General features: G+C 40.3%; 1 protein-coding gene across 1 annotated transcript in view; it reads right to left on the reverse strand.

Moving 5' to 3' along the window:
- Positions 1-21,142, reverse strand: part of Nrp1 (neuropilin 1) — a 151,070-nt gene that overhangs the window by 76,638 nt on the left and 53,290 nt on the right. The window contains exons 4-5 of the mRNA XM_052167390.1: positions 7,668-7,849; positions 682-909 (exon numbers count right to left, since the gene is read on the reverse strand). Of these exons, the coding sequence (XP_052023350.1) occupies positions 682-909; positions 7,668-7,849 (410 nt within the window). The remainder of the gene's footprint in view (positions 1-681; positions 910-7,667; positions 7,850-21,142) is intronic.

Genomic DNA, 21,142 nt, shown 5'->3' on the forward strand with positions numbered 1-21,142 from the left:
GTACATCTTCAACTGCTGGCCATTGAGCTCTTTGGGGTGTCCTTTCCAATATCAGTGTGTTCTCAAGGGAAATCTTAACAGGAAATTGGGCTAAGCACAATTTCAGCAACACAGCTGCAACAATTTCTTTCATACTCTTCTCTTTGTTTGGAATTCTCATGCTGATTTTTGTCTTCACTTTCTTAACTCTCCTGAAAGTTTCATAAATGTCCACATGGCTATTTCCAAACCTCCTTTTAACCCATGCTCAAAATTGCCTTGTCCTATGCTGGTCTGGCTTGACTACCCCACTCAGAATTTCAACTACATCCTCTCTTCCTGAGACGCCATCCCTTCCTTAATTCTGCTCTTTTCTCCCTCATTTCTAGAATGAGTGACTTGATATAAGTCATATTAAAGTGGTCAGAAAAACTATGTGTTGCTCTCCAGTCCATCACAGAAATCATACAGAACATTGGATAATCTTTCACAGACTCTACTGCCTGTGTATACAGTGAAGGAGTTGGTATCAGTAGTTGGGAAAGCCTTTCCAATCATAGAAATTCCATCCCTGCCTTTCACAGTTACATTTTATTTTCCCTTTTTATTTTGAACTATTTTAAGAAATGGTGTGTGCCTTGTGACATTTATAAAAGATTCCTCCTTTTTTGAGGGATCTTTCCAGCTGCTCTTAGATGTTACCTTCAGGGAATCCATCCCAGATCTCCAGCCGGTCGTAGCGACAGAACATTCCTCCAGGAGGATTTGAGTCTTGCTCTAGGTCAAAACTTTCAAACTCCAGGATTATCTCAGACATCTTAGGTGCAAAGATGATGTAGGTGCACTCCAAGCTGTTGGGGTATTTTTCAGGGAACCCAGGGGACTTTATTACTCCAGTAGGCGCTGTATAGTTCTGAGAGCATTCGGGCCCTGTGAGCAAGAGATAAAAGGGACACAATGAAAATTTCTCAGCTTCACAAGAAGTATGGTTGAGGGGGGAAGGCAGAGGGTTTCTAGGAAAAGCCCACCACAATCTCCAGTCACTGCATAACCATTCCTTAACAGTGACCTACATGGTAAAATCAGGCTAAGGTTTACTGTGCTTACCATAGTGTCCTATTTGTGTGGAGTAACTGAAAAGCATCTGATGCTGCAGGCACATAACACACACACACACACACACACACACTGTGATATCAAGTATCATGAATATATATATATATATTCATATTCATGTGGGAACAATGACTAAGTAAGCTGCAGAAATCTGACAGAGCCCTAGAGAAATAATTAAAGCTCCTTCAAGCTCAGATCTTTAAATCTCAGGGCTGACAGCCCTTTATTGGTAAAATAGAACATTTATGGAGGTGAGGGAGAGAATTCAGCCAAGAGAGTTTGGGTTTCAGATTCCCCTGGCAGTGAGTCGGTCACTCTGCCAGATGTGACCTCTGTCTCTTTGACAAACTGAATGTGAAAGGTAATTCGTACATGGACCCCGGGTGACTGGCTCAGGCTGAGCAGTGTTGACACAGGTGCATGTCAACGTGTGGCAGTTAGCAAGGGCACCATAAACTGTGATTACAGCCCTGATGCTAGGAGTCACCTGATATCAACACTGACACTATAACCTTCCCCCAAGTATCAGCTGTGGTGTATTATACCATCCTAAATTTGTTCATTCAGAGGCATGTGTAGAAGGTACATATTTACAATGTGTGATTTTAATAGCTGTCCAGGGTTATCAAGACTTTGCAAACTGTGGTGATTTGTGATTGCACAACAAGAGGAGGCATATATTCATTATAGGCTGACCTTGTAGTTAAATGAATGAGCAAAATTTCAAGTCTATGGCATCTAGCACAAATCAGGATAGGGTTGTCTATGCAGCTGAAAAGCCAGCATTCCCTTGTGGCCACCACTGCTCTGATCTTCAAGTAGTTACACTTAAAGCAGAGAAAACAGGACATCCCTTCTCCTTTAAAGAGTCATTTATTTTATTTTTATGTGTGTGAGTGTTTTCCTGTATGTATGTGTACCACAGGAGTACCTGGTGCCCACAAAGGTTGAAACCCCTGGATCTGGAGTTATTAGTGGTTATGAGCTACTATATGAATACCAGGAACAGAATGTGAGTCCTTGCAAGAGCAAAAAGTGCTCTTTACCACTGGGTTGTCTCTCCTGCCTCAAAAATGAGATCTTTTGGAACTCAGTACTGAATTCAAGAATGTTCAAGTCAGCTTCTCTTTCCCTGTACCATTGGCTGACTATGATTCACAGGCTACTGTAAGAATTCCAAGAGTTGATGAAGTAAGGTGATATATCAAGACTATTATTTACATTTTTTGTGTGCATATGTACATGTCTCTGTGTATGCAAGTTCATGTGGGTCTGCATTCAGCAGCCAGAGATGCATGCAAATTACCTCTGCTGTCTTTCCTTAGTGCCACCACCTGGTTGTTTTCAGACAGGGTCTCTCATTTTTACTTGGACCTCACCCAGGGCTCATAGATTTGTTAGACTGCCTGGCCAGTGACCCGAGTCTGCCTCTTCAAGTATGTTCTATCATGCCTGGCATTTTACTTGGGTGTTGGGGATTAAACTCAGGTTCTTATATTTGTAGGACAAGTGCTTTACTGATTGAGTCATCTGCCCAGTTCTGAACTGAGTGGAAGTGCCCAAAGACTTGACGTGACTTCTTAGACACCAAAGACAGTTTTAGTGACTCAGGTCAATAAGCCTAGTTTCCATCTGAGGCTCCAGCAGCTCTTTGGGGGAAAATTAGTTGGCTAGCCCCTGAATTAGATATTAACAGTTCAGGAGTGTAAAAGAACAGGGCTTGTTACCTGGATACAACACACCTGGTCTTCCAAAATGGTCTGACTTGTTAAGAATGCCTCCCAAACTTTTTTACATGGGTCAAGCTATTCCATTCTGCCTCCAGATGTTTTATTATGACTAAAAGCTCATGAATTTGATGCATTTTAGTTATGCCAGGTTAGTTATGTGAAGGTTTTCATTCTGAATGCTCTTGGAGCTTCTCAGATAATAGTGATAATGTCAACTTGAGTTACAAATTCACAAGTAACATCGGAAATATATACAAAATATGTACATACCCCATATATCATATACCACAATTACATATCAACATATTATATATTTTATATTAATTTATAATTGCATAGTTAATAAATAATACATTCATATATTGAATGAGGCATGATACTGGCAATCTTAGAATTTTACTTCCAAGATCCAGTGTGTCTTTATCCTCAAACTCCTCTCTGAGGAAGAAACACTTGGTTAGGTCTTCTAAGGCAAAGTGCAGATAACTTCGATACAGGTATAATATTGTCTCCTGGGAAAGGTTAGCATGCCTAGATGAGACTATGGTTCAATGAGACAAAAAATGTTTGACCAACATTGACTTGACTTTCAGAACTACACAATTTTCAACATTTCCACTGTGTCAAGCCACATCATGCAACTTTGGAGGGGACTTTAGGCTGGGTATGGCTCAATATAGCAGAGAAATCTCAAGGGGTGATTGGAGAGAACTGGGCTGAGCATCAGAAGATGTGGGTTCCATTCCTGCCTTGGCCACTGACACAGTGAAGTCTCAGGCATTTCTAAGCCATCCTTGTTTTCACAGGGCTCTGAGCTTTGGATTTGAAAAAGAACATGGTAATTTCTCATTTTCTCTACCATATACCAAAAATTTTTATTTTGTTTTCTTTGCTGTTTTATTTTATTTTATTGGAGAGAGGGCCTTGGAGAATGTAGACTAGCTTGGTACTTGGTTTGTAGCAGAGGATACTCTTGAGCTTCTTGCATTCTTTCCTTCATCTTTCAAGTGGGATAGCTATATAGTGCATATGCTCTACCAACTGAGCCACCACAGCTCCAGCCCCAAATGATTGATTTTTTTGTTTCACTTTAACATTTCCTTTTTCATTGTTATATAAGTTGGCCCCATTGAAAAAATTGCCCCCCTCCACTGGAGACAGTGGCAGGAGAGGGTTAGGAAACTCCACAGGAGCTCCCAGGGTTGAACAAGAGTGAGGCCAGCATGGAAGCCTGTGAGATGCAAAGAGACAGTGCTTGTACACACAAATCTAGAGGTGTACCATGTTTGACTATAACTTGGAAGATGGCAAGTACCTTATGTGGCTATAAAAATATCACATCTAGATATTAATGACAAAGGATATGGGATAATTAGGACTATGATGCTTTCTTGGAGTTACTGTTAGATAGGGTCCTCTATTCCCTAGGAATTTAGCCTCAAGTTGTGACTGAGGATGATGGTGAAATTCTGATACTCCTACCTTCATTGATCAAGCAATTGTATTATACACCATGCCTAGTTTACCTCATGTTGGGAATGGAACCCAAGGGTTCCTTCATGTAAGTCAGGTACTCAACCAACTGAGTAACATCCCTCCCTGATTCTTGTTAAATATATAGAGCTTTAATTACACAGTCTGTATGAAGCACTGCTACTCAGCTCCTTTCACTGAGGTCTATAGAAACTGCTCCAGACTCCTTCAGTAATGGAGCTGGTGGCCCAGGTCAACAGGCAGGACCATGGAAGAATGACAGACTGGAGGTGTTTGTATCTCAGAGAAAGATCTTTAGATGAATGTTTGGCTACTGGCCCAAAGTTCCAGCATCTGGGAGAGCAGATATAAAGGAACATCAGGGCTCTGGGGGAGAGAATCAGGGTGGTCCGAGGTGACCAGGGGAAAGGTGAAGGGGGCTAAGGCTGCTAGGCAGGACAAGCCTTGGTCTCAGCTCTTAGGATTAGGAATAGCAAGTTCTCATACTTGTAATCCACTTCCTGAAAACCTCAAAGCCAGCATCTAAAAATTTAATTTCCTGGTTGCATTAAACTATGATCAGTATAATCCACGTTTTTTTTTTTTTTAGAAACTTTTGAAGTTGCTGAGCCCTGAAAGAAGTGCTGAGTTTTCAGAAGATGAGAAATCTATGAGTTCTGTATCATGAAATGACTTCTGAGAATTAATAAATATTTATGCATGTATTTTGTGAATATTTTTATATGATTATAGGTAGAATAGAAAAGTGGTTTTTTTAATTTCTCAAATAGAAGAAACTGTGTTGGAAAGTAAAGCATATGTTACATGAGAAAATTTGAAGATAGTAAGAGAATCATCGTAAATATATGTATATATAGTATACTTGCATATATACTCTGTATAGATTACTCAGTGTGCTGTATATAATATATACACACAAACGACAACTTAGGCATGTGCACAGAAAAGTCAGGTTAACTAGGAATGCTTCCTGAGACAAGATTGGGGCCAGGTTTTCTAAAAGGCCAAGCACAAATTGGAAGACTACAGAGCCCTGAACCTTGAAGGAATCAGCTCATTTGTAGTTGCTGTAACAGATCTTCTCATGCATAAGTCAGTGGCAGATGTCAGAATTGCATGATTCTGTTTCATTTGAATCTACATGCCTGTGCTGGGTTCTGCTGATGAGGAAACTGATACTCCAGCCATCCATACCAACAAGCAGTGTCAGAAGTGAGTGTCACACTCTGATCAGCGATAGTCCTGGAGCAGGATGCCCAATGTCATAAGTGACAGTTAAAAGCAGATGAGGGCAAAGGCTGCTCAGGCTCTGTTCAGTATCCAGCAGGATTTAGGTAATAATGACAGGGGCTTGGTGGTCCACGGAGAGGTCTCAAATAGGATTAAACTACATTGGCAAAAGCACAATTTTGGTTCACTTGGTGGTTCATGGCAGTCAACTTACAAGGAAGATGTAATTTTCTGAGTCTGTTGTATGAAACTGAGGAGAATAGGCGGCAAGATAGATACAGGGAGTGACAAGAGAGTAGACTAATAATGCTTAGGGTGTGGGCTCTGATGGAGGATGATGAAGAATTCTCAAGTTAGCAACCCTTCTTTCTCCCCTTCATATCTCTCTCAACTACTTGCAAATAATTAAAAAAAATACTAAACATGAAAGTCTATTCCTACTCCTTTTCTGACATCTATTGCCTCTGATGATACCATATGTAAGAAAGCAAGCATATGTGAATGTACGTGGCCCACATACAGATAGGCAATACCCTTTGGATATCAAAGCATACAACTTTCAATGCTAGAAAACTTGGATTCATGTAATCAGGGACTCATGTATGTGCAGGCCATAATCTTAGGTATTATTCTTTAAAAAAAATTTTTTAAGACAAGGTCTCTCACTAGCTCATTAAGTAAGCTAGTAATCCTAGCTTACTTAATCCTGAACAACATGTTCCAGGGGTCCTACTCTCTTCAGCTCCCCACTGTAGGATTACAGGCATATACCACAACATCTTGATTTTTACAAAGGTGTTCGGAGTTCAACTCAGTTCTTCATGACTGCAACACTGTACTCTCTTCCCAGTCCTGTGCTTACATATAGCTATGCAAGAAGTTATTTCTACATGAGTCAGGGTCAGGCATCTTTGAAATGTAAAGAAGTCATATTGATGTTTTCCAAACTCCCAGTGGTTCTTCCTGCTGTGGGCTATGGGCTCTGGTTCCATTGCTGACCTGGAATACCTTAGGTTTTTGACACTGTTGTAACTAGATTTTTTTTCTCCTACTTAAACAGGCACTTTGTCCTGCATTTCACAACATGTTTCAGACTTAAACCAGTGTTTGTGGATTGTCAAGAAATACCGGCTAACTTAAAAATTTAAGTAGCAGAAACAAATTTTAATACAAGAGGAATCTGCAGTGGTCTCCAGATACTTCACAGTGCTATGCATTAAACCTGTTTCAGATTGGATCTGGAATGTTCCCAGCTTGTTCTTATTGGAAGGTTGGGGACTTTTAGGGAAGTCATCTAGTCATTGTATGTGTATGTGTGTGTGTGTGTGAGAGAGAGAGAGAGAGAGAGAGAGAGAGAGAGAGAGATCTTTGAGAATGGTTATAAGATGGTAAGCTTTCTGTTTTTATCAAGGCATGGACATAACCCCTCAAAATCGGAAACCTATGAACTATCAGACAAATAAAAGTAAAGTATTAACCATAGATTTAGGTAAAAGAGACTAACTGACCTTACTGACACAAAATAAATCAAAATTCATGGCTGGGGATGTGGTTCAGTTGGTAGAAGGCCTGCCTGGCCTATATGAAGTCTGGGGCTCCACCCCTAGCAAGGAATAAATTGTGTGGGCCCAGCAGTTGGAAGCAGGACAGTTAGGAGTTCAAAGTCACCCTTGGCTACATAGCAAGTTAGAGACCAGCTTGGGTTAGAGATCTTGGAAGGGGGTGGAGGGAGATAGAGGGGCAGAGGGAGAAGGAAAGGGAGGAGAGGGAATAACTGCAGTAGTAATTTAGCTTATTTCTGAAAAAAAATATAAATCAATGCCTTTCAGAGAATTCAATGTGATGCATTCTCTCTTCAATCAACACATTTCAGGGTGGTACCTTCTAAAAACATATTATTTTTGAGTACCTTTGATTCATTTCAAACACACTTCTGCTACACCATGGATATATTTACTTCATTCAAAATATTTTTCAATATTTCTGTAAGGGAAAAATGAACTTCTTTATGAAAGGTTGGAGCCATGACCGTCACCTTTCTTTTCACATGGTCTCTTGGGAATTCAAACAACACTAAAGAATCATTTAGTCATTCTCATTATTATGTAAGTTGCTTACCTCTCTTGAAGATTTCATAGCGGATGGAAAACCCTGCTCCATGCGTCTCATAGTCAGAGACAAATTTGATGAAGAGAAAGGGCCCTGAAGATACCACAGGAGAAGGTGCAATCTTCCCACAGAACTTCCCCCACAGGCGGCCACCTTCATTCTCCCCATCGATCACTTCCACATAGTCATACCTTGCAAACGAGAAGGAGAGGTGTTGTGAGGTGGAGAGGAAAGCCCTTTCAATTTCACATTTTGAGAAATGTAACAGCTGGTATGATCTGTCGGGGGTTGGGGGGGAATGTACCATCTGCATTTACCACTGCTCAGCGCAGGGGAACGAAACAGTGAAATGCAATAATTAAAATGGACCGCACTGCCTGTGCGCATTATCAACAACACAGAACCATTGAGAATAATGGTGTCCATTATGCTTGCAGACAATGTCAGTTAAAGTAACCAATTAACAAGAAAAAGCAAAATCTCTGAAGCACAATTCTCTATTATTAAGTAGTGTTGCTTTGTCTGTGGTAGGGGTGTCCTGTGCATAATGTGGGACATTCTTTTCAAACTGTGAGCTTCTCTTATGAATTCAGAATGTCCCCTTGGCTAGAGTGCCCCATGAACAATACTTTGATTTCTGTGAGAGACCTTCTAAACATATGGCCACAGAATAATAAACAGATTCTTCACTATTTAACGCCATTCTGCCCAACTCCAATCTTCTAAGAAAGGACTCTCTCTTTAGCCACATTCAGTGGTTGAAACAGAATACCTCCCCAGCCTACACCAGTGTCACAAAGCATGATTTAAACTGAAAAAGGGGAGGGGATATGTAAAATTGGAAAGTAACTTTGTTTATACTCACTAGTCAGAATCTTTAAAGGGATATTGTTAGAAAAAGAAACTCCACAATTGTGAAGTCATCAAGGAAAATCCAGGCTTGATAATCATGCTGGCAGGACTAATGGTGAAAACCTCAGATTGGGTCAATGTGCGCTCAAAGCTCAAGGATCTTAAAAAGGCAGAAAACTACCATCAGGAAACACAGGCGTCCCTGAGAAGAGCAAAATTTCCATTGGTTTAGTGATTTGTGTTTTAGTCTTTCTTTTGTCTTCCTTTCTGCCACTTTATAAAGTGTGTGTGTGTGTGTGTGTGTGTGTGTGTGTTTGGGTCAGAGGTCAAGACTGGATATCTTTCTTTCAGAGCAATCCACTTTATTTTTTTGAGACAGGCCCTCCTACTGAACCTGGAGTTCACTGATTAGGCTGGACGGGCTGCACAGTCAGTGACTGAGCTCCAGGCCCCCATCTTCACCTTCCAGTGCATGTGGTTACAAATGTATACTGCTACGTCTGCCTTTGTATGTGGTTTCTGGGGGATTTAAACTCTGATCTTCATGTTTGTGCATTGAGCACTGTGCCCAATGAGCCATCTTCCTAGCCCTTCCTGTCTTACTAAGCTACCACCTGGGAGTCAGACAAACCTGATTGATTTGTCTTTATTTTTCTCCTGGAACTCACAGAAAACATTTGCAATCCATTTATTTCAAACCTCAATTTGCTTTTAAAATCCTGGGCTATATTCATTTCAGGCCCCTGGCTAAAATATGGCAGTCACATAAACTGTATTTAGCAATTTAAAAGAAATCAAGTGAAGGAAATCTTCATGATGACTGTGCAGTCACTAACAAACTCTCTTCAAACTGCCAGGACCCATGACTTATGTCTACGGAAAACCCTGGGAGACAATCAGGATGATATCACTGGTTAGAGTGGACAGCTCAAGGCTTTCTAAATTAAAGATGACATTACCTCATCAGTTAAAATTGTCTGCCAGCTTTGTGTATCTCAAGAAGAAAATAAGGCTGGCATTGATGGAGCTAAGCATTAACATATGTGAATTATTGTCCAAACACCATTTCCCTTGTTGAGTCTGTTATTTCAGTAGTAATTGTGGGGCCAGCTAACACCTCTAATATAACTGCCCCTTTGTGAAATGTGGAAATAGGTTGAGGATTATTCCTTTCTCCATCCTGGTAGAGATTTTTTTATATTTAAAAGATTAAAAAAGGGGGGAAGGTAAGAGAGAGGGAGGATGAGGAGAAAAATATATTTAAAACCCTAGCCAACTTTCAGAAGTAACAGCAGCCTTGGAAGAACAAGTCTGGACCCACCACAGCCTCTCCAGCCAGTCTTTATGGAGAGATTCCTTTCATGTACTGCTCCATTGACAAGAAAGGCCTTGCAGGCTCTGCCCTGTGCTTTCTTATAATCTAACTGTGATTTGAACTGCTTGCTGTGTTTGGTCTGGCCACCGCACACCCAGCTTTGCAATATAAGCTTTCACTCCAATCTTGACACGGTATGAATACTAAGCAACTAAATCCTGTATGCTGCCTTCCAGGCACAAATAAGAGAGGTAGGGCAGGCACCATGAAGAAGGAAGGGCATTTCTGTGGGAAGGGCTTTCTCCCAGGTATCAGAATGCTCAGCTAACTATTGCCAGGGTATTGCAAGAGGGGAGAAAACTAGTATTTTAATTCATATATTCTCTGGTAGTAAATACTGGGCCCTCCCCTTGGCAAATGTAAAAGCTATTTTTAAAAGCATGAGGAGTGTGAATTAGAATCCCATCCTAGCAAGAGATAAGCCATAACCACTGCCAAGTTTAGGAAATTGAGTTATTCAGGGATACTATAGTCACATTTGGATGCTGGAAGGCTGCTAGCATTTTAGCACTCCCTTCAAAGTACTACCCAATCAGGTCCAAGCAATATAGGAAATGAGGTTCTTGCACACATGCACACGTTCAGGAGAGTGGATTCTGCCCAAGTCGTAAGAGTAACATCGCCAAAGGAATGAAGAGGAGGCAGCTTGCATCTCCCTCTGGAGTTAACACCAGCCCTGCTCCCCACCGGTTTCCCTGTCAGACACTGTGCACAGAATGAAGCTAGTGGGCCAGTTTCCTTCCGCAAAACACTAAGGCAACTTACCCAGGCCTCACTGGCTTTTTGCCCAGGATCCTAAGTTTGCAAATTTTGACACTCCCTCCCACTACCACCCCCTTCCCACCCCCCAAAAGGCTGTGCATTGCTTTGATGCTCCTGTCAGTGAGGCAACTACCCTTGCTTGGTTGGATTGTCAAGATACTCAGCTGAGACACAGGGCCCTGTAGAATGAAAGAGGAAGAAGAGAGATAGATAGATAGATAGATAGAGAGAGAGAGAGAGAGAGAGAACTTACAAGAGGAATCTAATTCATAAAGCCGCAGAGAAAGCTTCCTCAAATCAACTCATCCTGCTTTGGAAAATGCAGGTGACTAGGGAAGGGGTCACCCTTCCACTCAGGGATTCAGGAAGCAGGCCCCCCTTCTGTCCCTGTTCCCAGTATTGATGTAATGTGGTCTCTTGCTTATTGCAAAGAAAATGTAAACTTTAATTTTCTTTTTAAATGAGGATCTGAAGTTCCAGAATCACTAGCTTTGAATTCATGGTACACTCTTACTCTTCCCACGTTTTAAATGTTAGATTTATAGGTGTGAGACAATATTGCCAACCTAGGGAAGGTAAACTTACAATGGATTTTTTTTAATTATTCAAAAGGCAATCAACCCTGTGTTTCAGCTGATTTTCCCTCTATTGGAATCCCCTACCTTCAAACTCTTCCCTGTGTGATTAAGGTGGCTGAGCAGATATTTATTTCCTGGAAAGCAACAAGAAGATCCTTGTAGTCTTCTGCAATTAAAAGAGATAGTCCCATAGGTGCTGAGTTCCAGAGTGACAGCTGAAAGATCTTTCCTTGACTGTTCTTGGCCTTAGAATCTAAGCCCTTCACAAATCATAGTCCTTTGCCTATGTTAATTCCCCCAACCTCACCCTACCTGGTGAAATATCTCTAATCCGAGTCATCCATGAGAGTGGCAAAAGAATAAAGATTTCCTTCTAAGAATTCCTGCAAGAATGGCCAAGGAATTTAGGGCATAGTGGTGCATGTTTTTAATCCAAGCATTTGGAAGGAAGAAGCTGGAATATCTTTATGAGTTCCATGCCAGCTTGGTCTACAGAACAAGTTCCAGGACAGCCTGGACTACTACAGAGAGAAACCCTGTCTCAAAATAATTAAATGAAAATAAAAGAGAATGGCCAGAGGAGTATTTCCCTTTTCTTTTGGAAGTGTTAGATTATAGTTTTTTTAGAAAAATGGCCAACTAGGGCAGAAAGTGCCTGAGGAATGAGCATACTGTGTCACTGAAGAATGGATCCAGACACTTTAGAGGTACACAGCAATGAACAGATGAGGAACAAGCCACATTTACGCTAGGTTTTCTCAGGACACTACAGATGACCCATGGTGCTGTGGAGGAGCTACTAATGGGAGGAAAGTCGATCCTCTATGGGACATTTTCTGATACAGAGAGCTACTGTGACCAGACACCATCTCCCTTTACCTGGCCTTCACACACCCTGGAACTGGTAGGACGGGAGACTCTTAGGATGTTTGTCTGTCTGATCTTCCAACAGGATCATCCCCTCACCCCTGACAAGGGCACAAGCATGAAGGAGAAATCTGATCTCCAACATTGCTCCATCCCTAAATTATGAAGGCCCATTAAGAGACCAAATCTCCAACTTCAGCAATAGTTTTCTGGGTAGTGTTGAGGTCTTTTGAACAAGGCTTTAGAATTATTCCCAACAACCTATAAAGGACTGCTGAATTCCCATCTAAGTATGACCTGAAACATCCATCAAAAAAGAACAAATTTCCCAGAGAATTGGGAAGAGCACTGAAAACACTTGGTAGAGAAGCTAGACATGTTTGCATGCTGGCTTGGAGCAATTTATGTGAAAGCCATTTCCCAGCAGTTCCGGCTGGCTTCCAATGTCCTAAACAAGACATTTGATCAACCTTATGATGGCCATAGTCTCTTCGGTAGTAAAATATATATATATATATATATATATATATATATATATAAATTTTTATAAATCCATTTTAAGGAAATGGTCTAGAGCAGTATTAAATATTTACATACATTCATATTATGAGGTGGTTATTAACATTTTCAACAATTGCATGCATGTGGTATGTATTATAAAGTAAGTGGGAGTGTAGGAGGTCAGAAGTGGATGTTTGGTGTTCTCCTGTACAGTTCTCTCAGTGAACCCAGAACTTGCTGATTTGTCTAGACTGGCTGACCAGAAAGCTTCAGAGATCCTCCTGTTTCTATCCTCAGTGCTGGGGTTACAGGCTCTGTTACAGGCTCTGTCTTAGTTAACTTTTCTATTGTTGAAACAAAACACTATGACTAAAGTAACTTATAAAAGATGGTGTTTAATTTGACTTATGGTTTCAAAATGTTAGAGTCCATGATGGTGGAGTAAGATCATCGCGACAGGAGTAGATGAGAGCTCACATCTTGGTCTATGCATGGGAGACAGGGAGAGCACACTGAGAATAGCATGAGTCTTTTGAAACTTCATTAAACCTCACAGCCTGCTTCCAGTGACACACCTCCTCCAATAAGACCATACCTCCTAATCCTTCCTAAACAGTCACATCAACTAGAGGCCAAGTATTCAAACATGAGTCCATGGAGGCCATTCTTATTCAAACTACCATAGGCTCAAAATCACCATGCCCAGATTTTACATGCATATTGAAAATCTGAACATGGGCCCTCATGTTTGTATAGCAAGTGCTTTACCAGCTGAACTATTATTAACACAGCCCCAAGAATGTTAGTAACAGGTAAAATGTATATACTGTGACTAATGAGAGGTCTACATAGAGAGTGTACACTCAGTTCTAATTCATTTACAGAACAAGAAGGAAATATGTCTAGCACTGCATTACATATTGATCTCTTGAATGGTAGATGGCTCATGGCAGAACTTGCAGAAGACATGGGCTTGATTCTCATCACCCATATGGTGTTCACAATTATCTGTAATCCCAGTTCTAGGAAATCCAACAGGCATCATGGGGTACACATACATGCATTGAGGCAAAACATTCAAATGTTAAAAAAAAGATTATGTTCCTTACCCGTTTCTGTATCTTTAATTTTTTTCTCTTTTATTACTACTACTACTACTACTATTACTACTACTACTACTACTACTACTACTACTACTACTATTTTACTATGGACAAGAGGTTTTTATAATCAGATAAAGTTAGTGTACAAAGCACTAACTACCTGTATAGAACACAACAGATCAGTGTGTTTGCCTACCCAGCAACTTTATATTTCTTGGTTAGAAAATGTTATCATTAAGATGTTTGATTTAAATGTAAATCAAGGACTTTGCATTTTTTAAAAAATAAACTGCTGAATTAATTGGTATTCTCTGTGTGATTTTTTAATAAGTTAAAGGAAATTATATTTGATTTCTTACTTTCTAAAATGCTGATTATACTGCCTGATATTGTCCAATAACTTCTACACACTGCAACACATTTTCTTACTTGCCTTACCTAACTTGGTCTTTGTGGGAATCAGTTAGCAGTGGAGTAATCTCAGAAGAACCCAAAGTTGGGACCCTATGAGATGGTATCCATGTCTTCACAATGCTGTCTGTTGTGTTACCCGATCCTGGTAGCAATCCTTTCTCTGGACATGAGCATAACAGGTATGCAGGTACATGTGTGTAAGGTATAGGTGGAGAAAAGATGTCAACCTCAGCTGATGTTCCTCAAGAGTAGTTTACCTTGCTTTTATTTATTTTGTTTGTTTATTGTTGCTTTGAGATATAATCTCTCATAGGCTAGACATCACCCCAGCACACATTCCCAGACAGCTGCTCTTGCTATACCTTTTAAACATGTTTTTTGGACGTGTTATGTCTTTATGCCATAACTAGCCATTCCTAGTTATTTGTTGTTTCTTCCCCTTGTTACTGTTTAAGGATTCTTCTAAGTCTTCATTAGTTTTTCTTTTTAGAGCTATACAAACATTTTCATGTTAGCTTTCCTCACCTATAACAAGTTTATGATATATCCAACTTCTTATCATTATTGGTGGTGGTGGTGGTAGGTGTGTGTAAGCATATGTATGTGTGCATTGAAGCCAGAGGTCAATTTTAGATGTTGTTCCTCAAGTACTGTGCACCCTGGTTATCATTGGCCTGAGTTCTGCTGATTCAGCTATGCAGGCTGATCAGACCCATGATCCACCTGTCACTGTATCCTCAGTATTAGAATTCCAAGTGCATGTCATGAAGACTGGTTTTTATGAAGTTCCAGGAACAGAACTCAGGTTCTCAAGGGGGCATGATGAGGACTTTATCTACTGAGTTAGTTTTCCAGACTCTGAGACATCCAACTTCTAAAGTGAAAAGGTTATACAGATTTACAACTTTGGAGGTTTAAGTTGGAATTGGCCCTTTGGATTTAGGGCCTGTAGTGAGCATGCATCACAGCTGAGAACCTGGTGAAGGAAAGCTGCTCTTCTCATGGCCTTGAAACAAAGAGAGAACAACAAAGAAATTCTGGGCTATTTCCTTCAAGAGCACAGCCCCATGTCCCTGTGAACTGAAAATCCTGTACAAATACACACTACTCCCTTTAAAGGTCCACTCTCTCCCAAAATTCTAAATGAGGCCTTGAGGAGACACTCAGGATGAACATCGGGGCAATTTTAGTGTGAGCAAAGGCAAGAGTATGCAAAGAGAGATGGTGCATTCCCACCTTCCAGGGATATAGCTAGACTGAAAGTGACCGTGGTCCTCCTGCCATTATGGCCTGTGTCCTCTAGTCTAGGCTGGGTATCAGGAAGTTTATGTTAAGAACCAAATTCTTAACAAGTTCTGGGAAGTGGAAACAAATCCACATGGAGAGTAGAAAGTGTAACAGCTTGACCTTAAATATAGGCAGCTCAGCACATTAGGGAGGGACTGAAATAGGCTCCCCTTTCCTCATGGTGACTCCGAGGGAGGGCCTTCTGAAGTCAACCTGGGTGATAATGCCCCCAGATTCAGAGCACAAAGGAAGCCTCCTGCTAAGGGCCCTGCTGAGTGTTCCCAGGTCTATCCCCAGAAACAGAGGCACACTATGACAGGGCTGCTTCCTCCCATCTCCTAGCCTGCAACACAATATCCATTCAGAACTCAGAGTTACCCTAGAGACAGTTCTATTTTATGACATCATTGTGCTCCCAGTAAAGTTCTTTTCTATATTCGTAAACAAATGTTTCCTTCTTAAAGCATTTTCCCCTGTATTCCTTTCTTTCCATTTATCATCATCCATCTACCAACTTACACACCTATCAACTGAGCTATTATCTATCACGCTAATCTATTATCTATATATCTACCTATCATTTATGTATTTACATCTCTTTATCAATCTACTAATCAATCTATTATATTAATTAAACTGATATCCCTATCACTTAGCTAATCTATTATCAATGTATCAACCATCTACTACGACAATATCATTTACCAACCAAGCTATCTATCTATCTATCTATCTATCTATCTATCTATCTATCTATCATCTATCTATCTATCTATCTATCTATCTCAACTATTTAACATTCACTCAACTAACCACCCATCCACCCATCCACTCCTATAGCTTACCTACTGTATATAGTCTGTGGTTTAGAATCAAGGTTGAACACGTAAGTTTTTTCATTTAGGGCTCAGTTTTTCTTGGTGTGATATTCAGTTTGCATTGCCTTTTTCTGATAGGTTTTTCAACAGACACCCTACATCAAATTTCTTAACAATAGATAGCTTTGTGATGTTTACTGCAATATCTATCCATAAACCATATGCTTATGCCTACCCATGTCATGTAAAATACTGTCAAAAGTGACTAAAGTCAGATGTGACTTAGCTATCTTTGACTTTGGGAACCCTACTGAGAAGAATAGTAATAGTTTAGTAGCTCTTTTTTATCTCTAAAGTTCTTTTTTTTGCAGTCTTATCACAAAGATCAGGTCCCATCTCTGAGTAGATCAGAGGAACATATTTAAGAGTAGGTAGGATCTCCTTCATAAGAGCACAATGCTGAAAGATACAAGCAACCTAGAAATTAGCGTCCTCATCTCACCGCCCCTCTCCTCTCCTCACCTCACCCTTACCTCACCTCACCTCATCTCACTTCACCTCACCCTTTTCCATCTCTCCTCACCTCACCTCTTCTCATCTTACCTCTCTTCATCTCTCCTCAACTCTCCTCACTTCTTTCCCCACCTCATCTCTCCTCCTCTCACCTCACCATTACCTCCCCTTTCCTCACCTCATCTTACCTCACCCTCTTTCTCATTTTACTTTATCCTCACCTCTCTTCTCTCCTAGAAACTTTCACGTGTCATTTAGTTGTGGCATTGTTACTGTCAAAGGCTCACAAAGGCCATGGGCCTTCTGATATGGCTCCTTGTGAGTAATTCCAACATCAAAAAGCACTTTAACACATTTCTCTTGATTCATGATGAGTTTTAGGAAATGTCTCTCACTTAGTTTTGTTTCCTATTGTTGTGATAAGATACTCTGGCAAAGCTAGCTTAAGGGAAGAAGGGTTTATTTGGCTCATGATTCCAGATTACAGTCACAATGGCAGGCTCTTTAGAAAGTTGGTCACATTATATCCATAGTCAAATACAGAGTGCAATTAATGAATTAATGAAATGCAGAGTGAATTAATGAATATGTGCTTGTTAGTGCTTAAATCACTTTTCCCATTTTTAAATTATTCAGGATACCTGGCCTAAGGAGTGTTGCCACCCACAGTAAATGCGTCTTTCCTCTTAAATAAATATAATCAAGATAATTCCCTAACAGATATATGCACAGGTCAGTCTGATTTAGACAAACTCAGACATCCTTCCCAAGTGATTCTGGATTGTGTCACTTTGACAAAATAATGTCACCACTTCATATAATTATAAAGTAATTATAAAAATCACATAGCTTGTTCTTTAATAATTGGGTGAATCTCATGAACCTAACTTTACATATTAAAATTTTAACCTATCTATACTAATAGATGGTATGCCTGAGTTGAGACTCTCAGATACCATGGTCAAGGCTTGGTGTGTTCGTAACCTCAGTGTTGGGTGTAGTAGAGTCAACAGTATCTCTGGAGCTCTTATCTACCAAGCTTAACTGGACAGAGGACATTCAGGTTCAGTGAGAGATTGTGCCTCAACAAATAAAGTGTTTGAGCTAGAGAAATGGCTCAGTAGTTAAGAGCACTTCTTGATTTTGCAAAGGACCAAAACCAATTGTTTGATTCCCAGCATATGGATGGTACCTTCCAACAGCCCAAAACTCCAGTTCCAGGATATCTGATGGTCTCTTCTGGCCTCCTATAGCATCAAGCACTCACATGGTGCACATGCAGGTATGAATGAAGATTCCTGGAAAGAGGCTGTGTTTGTAGAGGCCAATTGACTGATTAAAACCTCAATGACTATGGAAAGTTTGGAAGTTTGCAGATCTAGAGCCTAATTCTAATCTGCCTTGGTCTTTCCTTAGCCTATTAAATAACCATTTGCTTGTTCCTCTCTCATCATGACTAACCTACTACACTGATTATAGGTTAAAAAAAACCTTTGATTAACAAAGTTAACAAAACACTAATTCCCCACCAACCAAGTAGCTCAAGTAACCAGATACCATCTGAGAGGAATAGCAGGGATTTCTCTGCTGTGCTGTAACTCCCAATTTTTGTTTCTGATGTATTTCAAAAGCCCCTTGATTTATGACTTTAATTTTTCTGTTACTCTTAAACTTCACAAAGCTGTGTCAATGTTGGAATATGGATTTGAGGGTAACCTAAGTCTGTGTTTGGAGCATGGTTTCTTAAATTTGACTTCATAAACCATCTCTCTTTAAATTTTTGTGTAGACACAGCACAGCATAGCACTCATATACAGAAGTGATATCAATATGCTATACTTAGTGTGGGCTCAGGAGCCTTTGGGTGCCACTTCCAGAGAATAGGGAGACTGGACTGAGCCAGTGTCTTCAGAGGGATAGAAACAGCAACCTAAGACAGTTATGACACATCTAAGATGGGTCTATGATAATAACTTAAATGAAAAACAATACTTCATGGGCTGAGGATGCAGTTCAATTGGTAGAATATGGAGCATGAATAAAGCCCTGGGTTTCATCAAAGTTTGGAGCATTGTACAACACTGGCTGCAGGAGTGGATGCCTGTAACCTTGCCACTTTGAAGGTAGATTCATGAGAATAACTAAAGAGTTTACTGTCACTTTGCTCTACATAGTGAGCTAGAGACTAAGACTACATAGCCAAGGTTGTGTCTCACAAACCCCAAAGAATTCAAAACATGTAAAATAAAATAATGACTGAAGTTATATTTTAATAGGAATTACTTGGACTTTAAGTTTCTATCTGTGTGGAATTTCATGTCATAATTAAGATTTATTGGCATGCTAGATTGAAGAAAAACCTTTACATGAGCAAATGCTTGTTACATTAACTCAGATTCCAAATGCCTACATTTTGGAGGAACATTCAAGCACACCTCTCTTAGAGCAAGTGTACTGAAGAAGAAAAAGCATCTCTTAGCATCAGGCTCACAAAGTTTGGTGTTCTAGAAAATTCACATGATTTGTATTACAAAGAATTCAGTTTCCAAGAAGAACAGCCACCTGGAAGACATTAGCATTTATAACTTGAAAGAGAGAGACAGGGACAGAGACAGAGACGGACAGACAGACACACACACACATACACAAACATACATACATACATACACACACACACACACAGAGAGAGAGAGAGAGAGAAAGAGAGAGAGAGAGAGAGAGAGAGAGAGAGAGAGAGAGAGAGAGAGAGAGAGAGGAGTTGGTTCTTTCCTTCTGTTTTGTGGGGTCTGGAAAACAAATTCAGTCATGAGATCTTGCACTTGACCTGCTAAGCTACCTTTTAACCCCTCTGTTTATTCTTTGAGACTGGGTCTCCTGGAGCTCAGGCTGGCCTAAACCTCTACTTAGCCAAGCATACCTTTGAATTTTTGATCCTCCTCTCTCTGCCTTAAGACTGATGAGATTAGATGTCTGCACTGTCATGTCCAGTTTATATAGTGCTGGGCTTCATGCACACTAGGCAAGTACTCTGCCAACTGAGTCACAGGGCTAGGCCCCTCATGCCTCTAAGATTTTAAACACATAGAATACTGTCCTAGACTGCTCAGCTTTCCAATCTGCATGCATGTGAGCATACACACACACACACACACACACACCCCTCTTATACTAATGCACTTGCCAGTCAAATTCCTTCACCTGCAGGTATTATAAGTCCCTCTCCAAAACAATGTGTAGAACCCTTAGCCCCACCTACATTGGGTCACACTATTGAAACAGTGGTATACATTTTTCTCCCCAGTGACAATCAAATTTAGGCAATTTCTATTCAAGTCTAGTCCATATTTATCTGTATATGAAGAATAGATATGCTGATTCAGCCTGAACTAGTTTTGGATGAACACACAATAAGGCAAATCTGTGTCCTCTAGTCACCTTTTAGAAAGAATCCCCCACTGACCATCTCATGCCTATGCATAACTAACTAGGCATACATATGATTAAAATCAGACCTTACAGTAGAGATACTATTTTATAATTTCATTAATTAAAATAGAGAAATTCCCAGACTCTGACCACCACTAACAAGTCCACTAAGTGTTTTCATTGATGTGCCTGACTGACTTAATGATCTGCAGTTGGATTCCTGCTATTAACACAAAAAGCACTGGGATGGGTAAGAGCCAAAGGGAACAGCTTCTAGGCCAGGAAGGCAGTGCATCTGGCTTACAGTCTCAGAAAATCCTAGCCCTCAATTTTCTCTTAATTCTTTAGAAAGAGGAAATAAAGCCATAATTCTTTTTCAAACTTCAGGACCCAATGTGCTAATTCTATGAGCTTAAAAAAAATCCTCCTGATTAATTAGTAATCATTCACTGGGGATCAAGAGAATTTGCTAATCAGACCTGCAGGAACTACAGTTGGCAAATACTTGCATCTTTAAAGTTTTTTTTTCTTCTCCTCTAATAATTACTCTGTGACCCATTTTAGCACCAAGAAGGTGGGATTATTCTTATTGTAGTAAAATTCCTCAAACAGCCAACCATATTTTTTCTGAAAAAAGTAGAGAGCAAAAGAAAAACATGGGTGGGAGTAGGAGAGAACTAACACAGATTAGAAGCTTCTTTCAACGACACTGCTTGGTGGAGCTGAATTTAAGGGTGGTGGTGAGCATAGACTCAGTCAATAGTGTATTTTGCAGGAGTAGGGGAGAGAGCTCAGAAGGTAAAGATGGCAACAAAAGCACCAAGGACCTGAGTCCAAAACCTATTTGAAAAAGCTGGCACACTGGTATATGCTTGTAATCCCAGTGCCAGGGAGGCAGATTGGAGGATCCTGAGGTCTTGCCAGTCAGCCAGTCTAGCATAGCTAACCTAGCAGAATCAGCAAGTTCCAAACTAGTGAGAGACTTGTG

This window comes from Apodemus sylvaticus, chromosome 21, assembly GCF_947179515.1.
Source record: "Apodemus sylvaticus chromosome 21, mApoSyl1.1, whole genome shotgun sequence".
NCBI lineage: Eukaryota > Metazoa > Chordata > Mammalia > Rodentia > Muridae > Apodemus > Apodemus sylvaticus.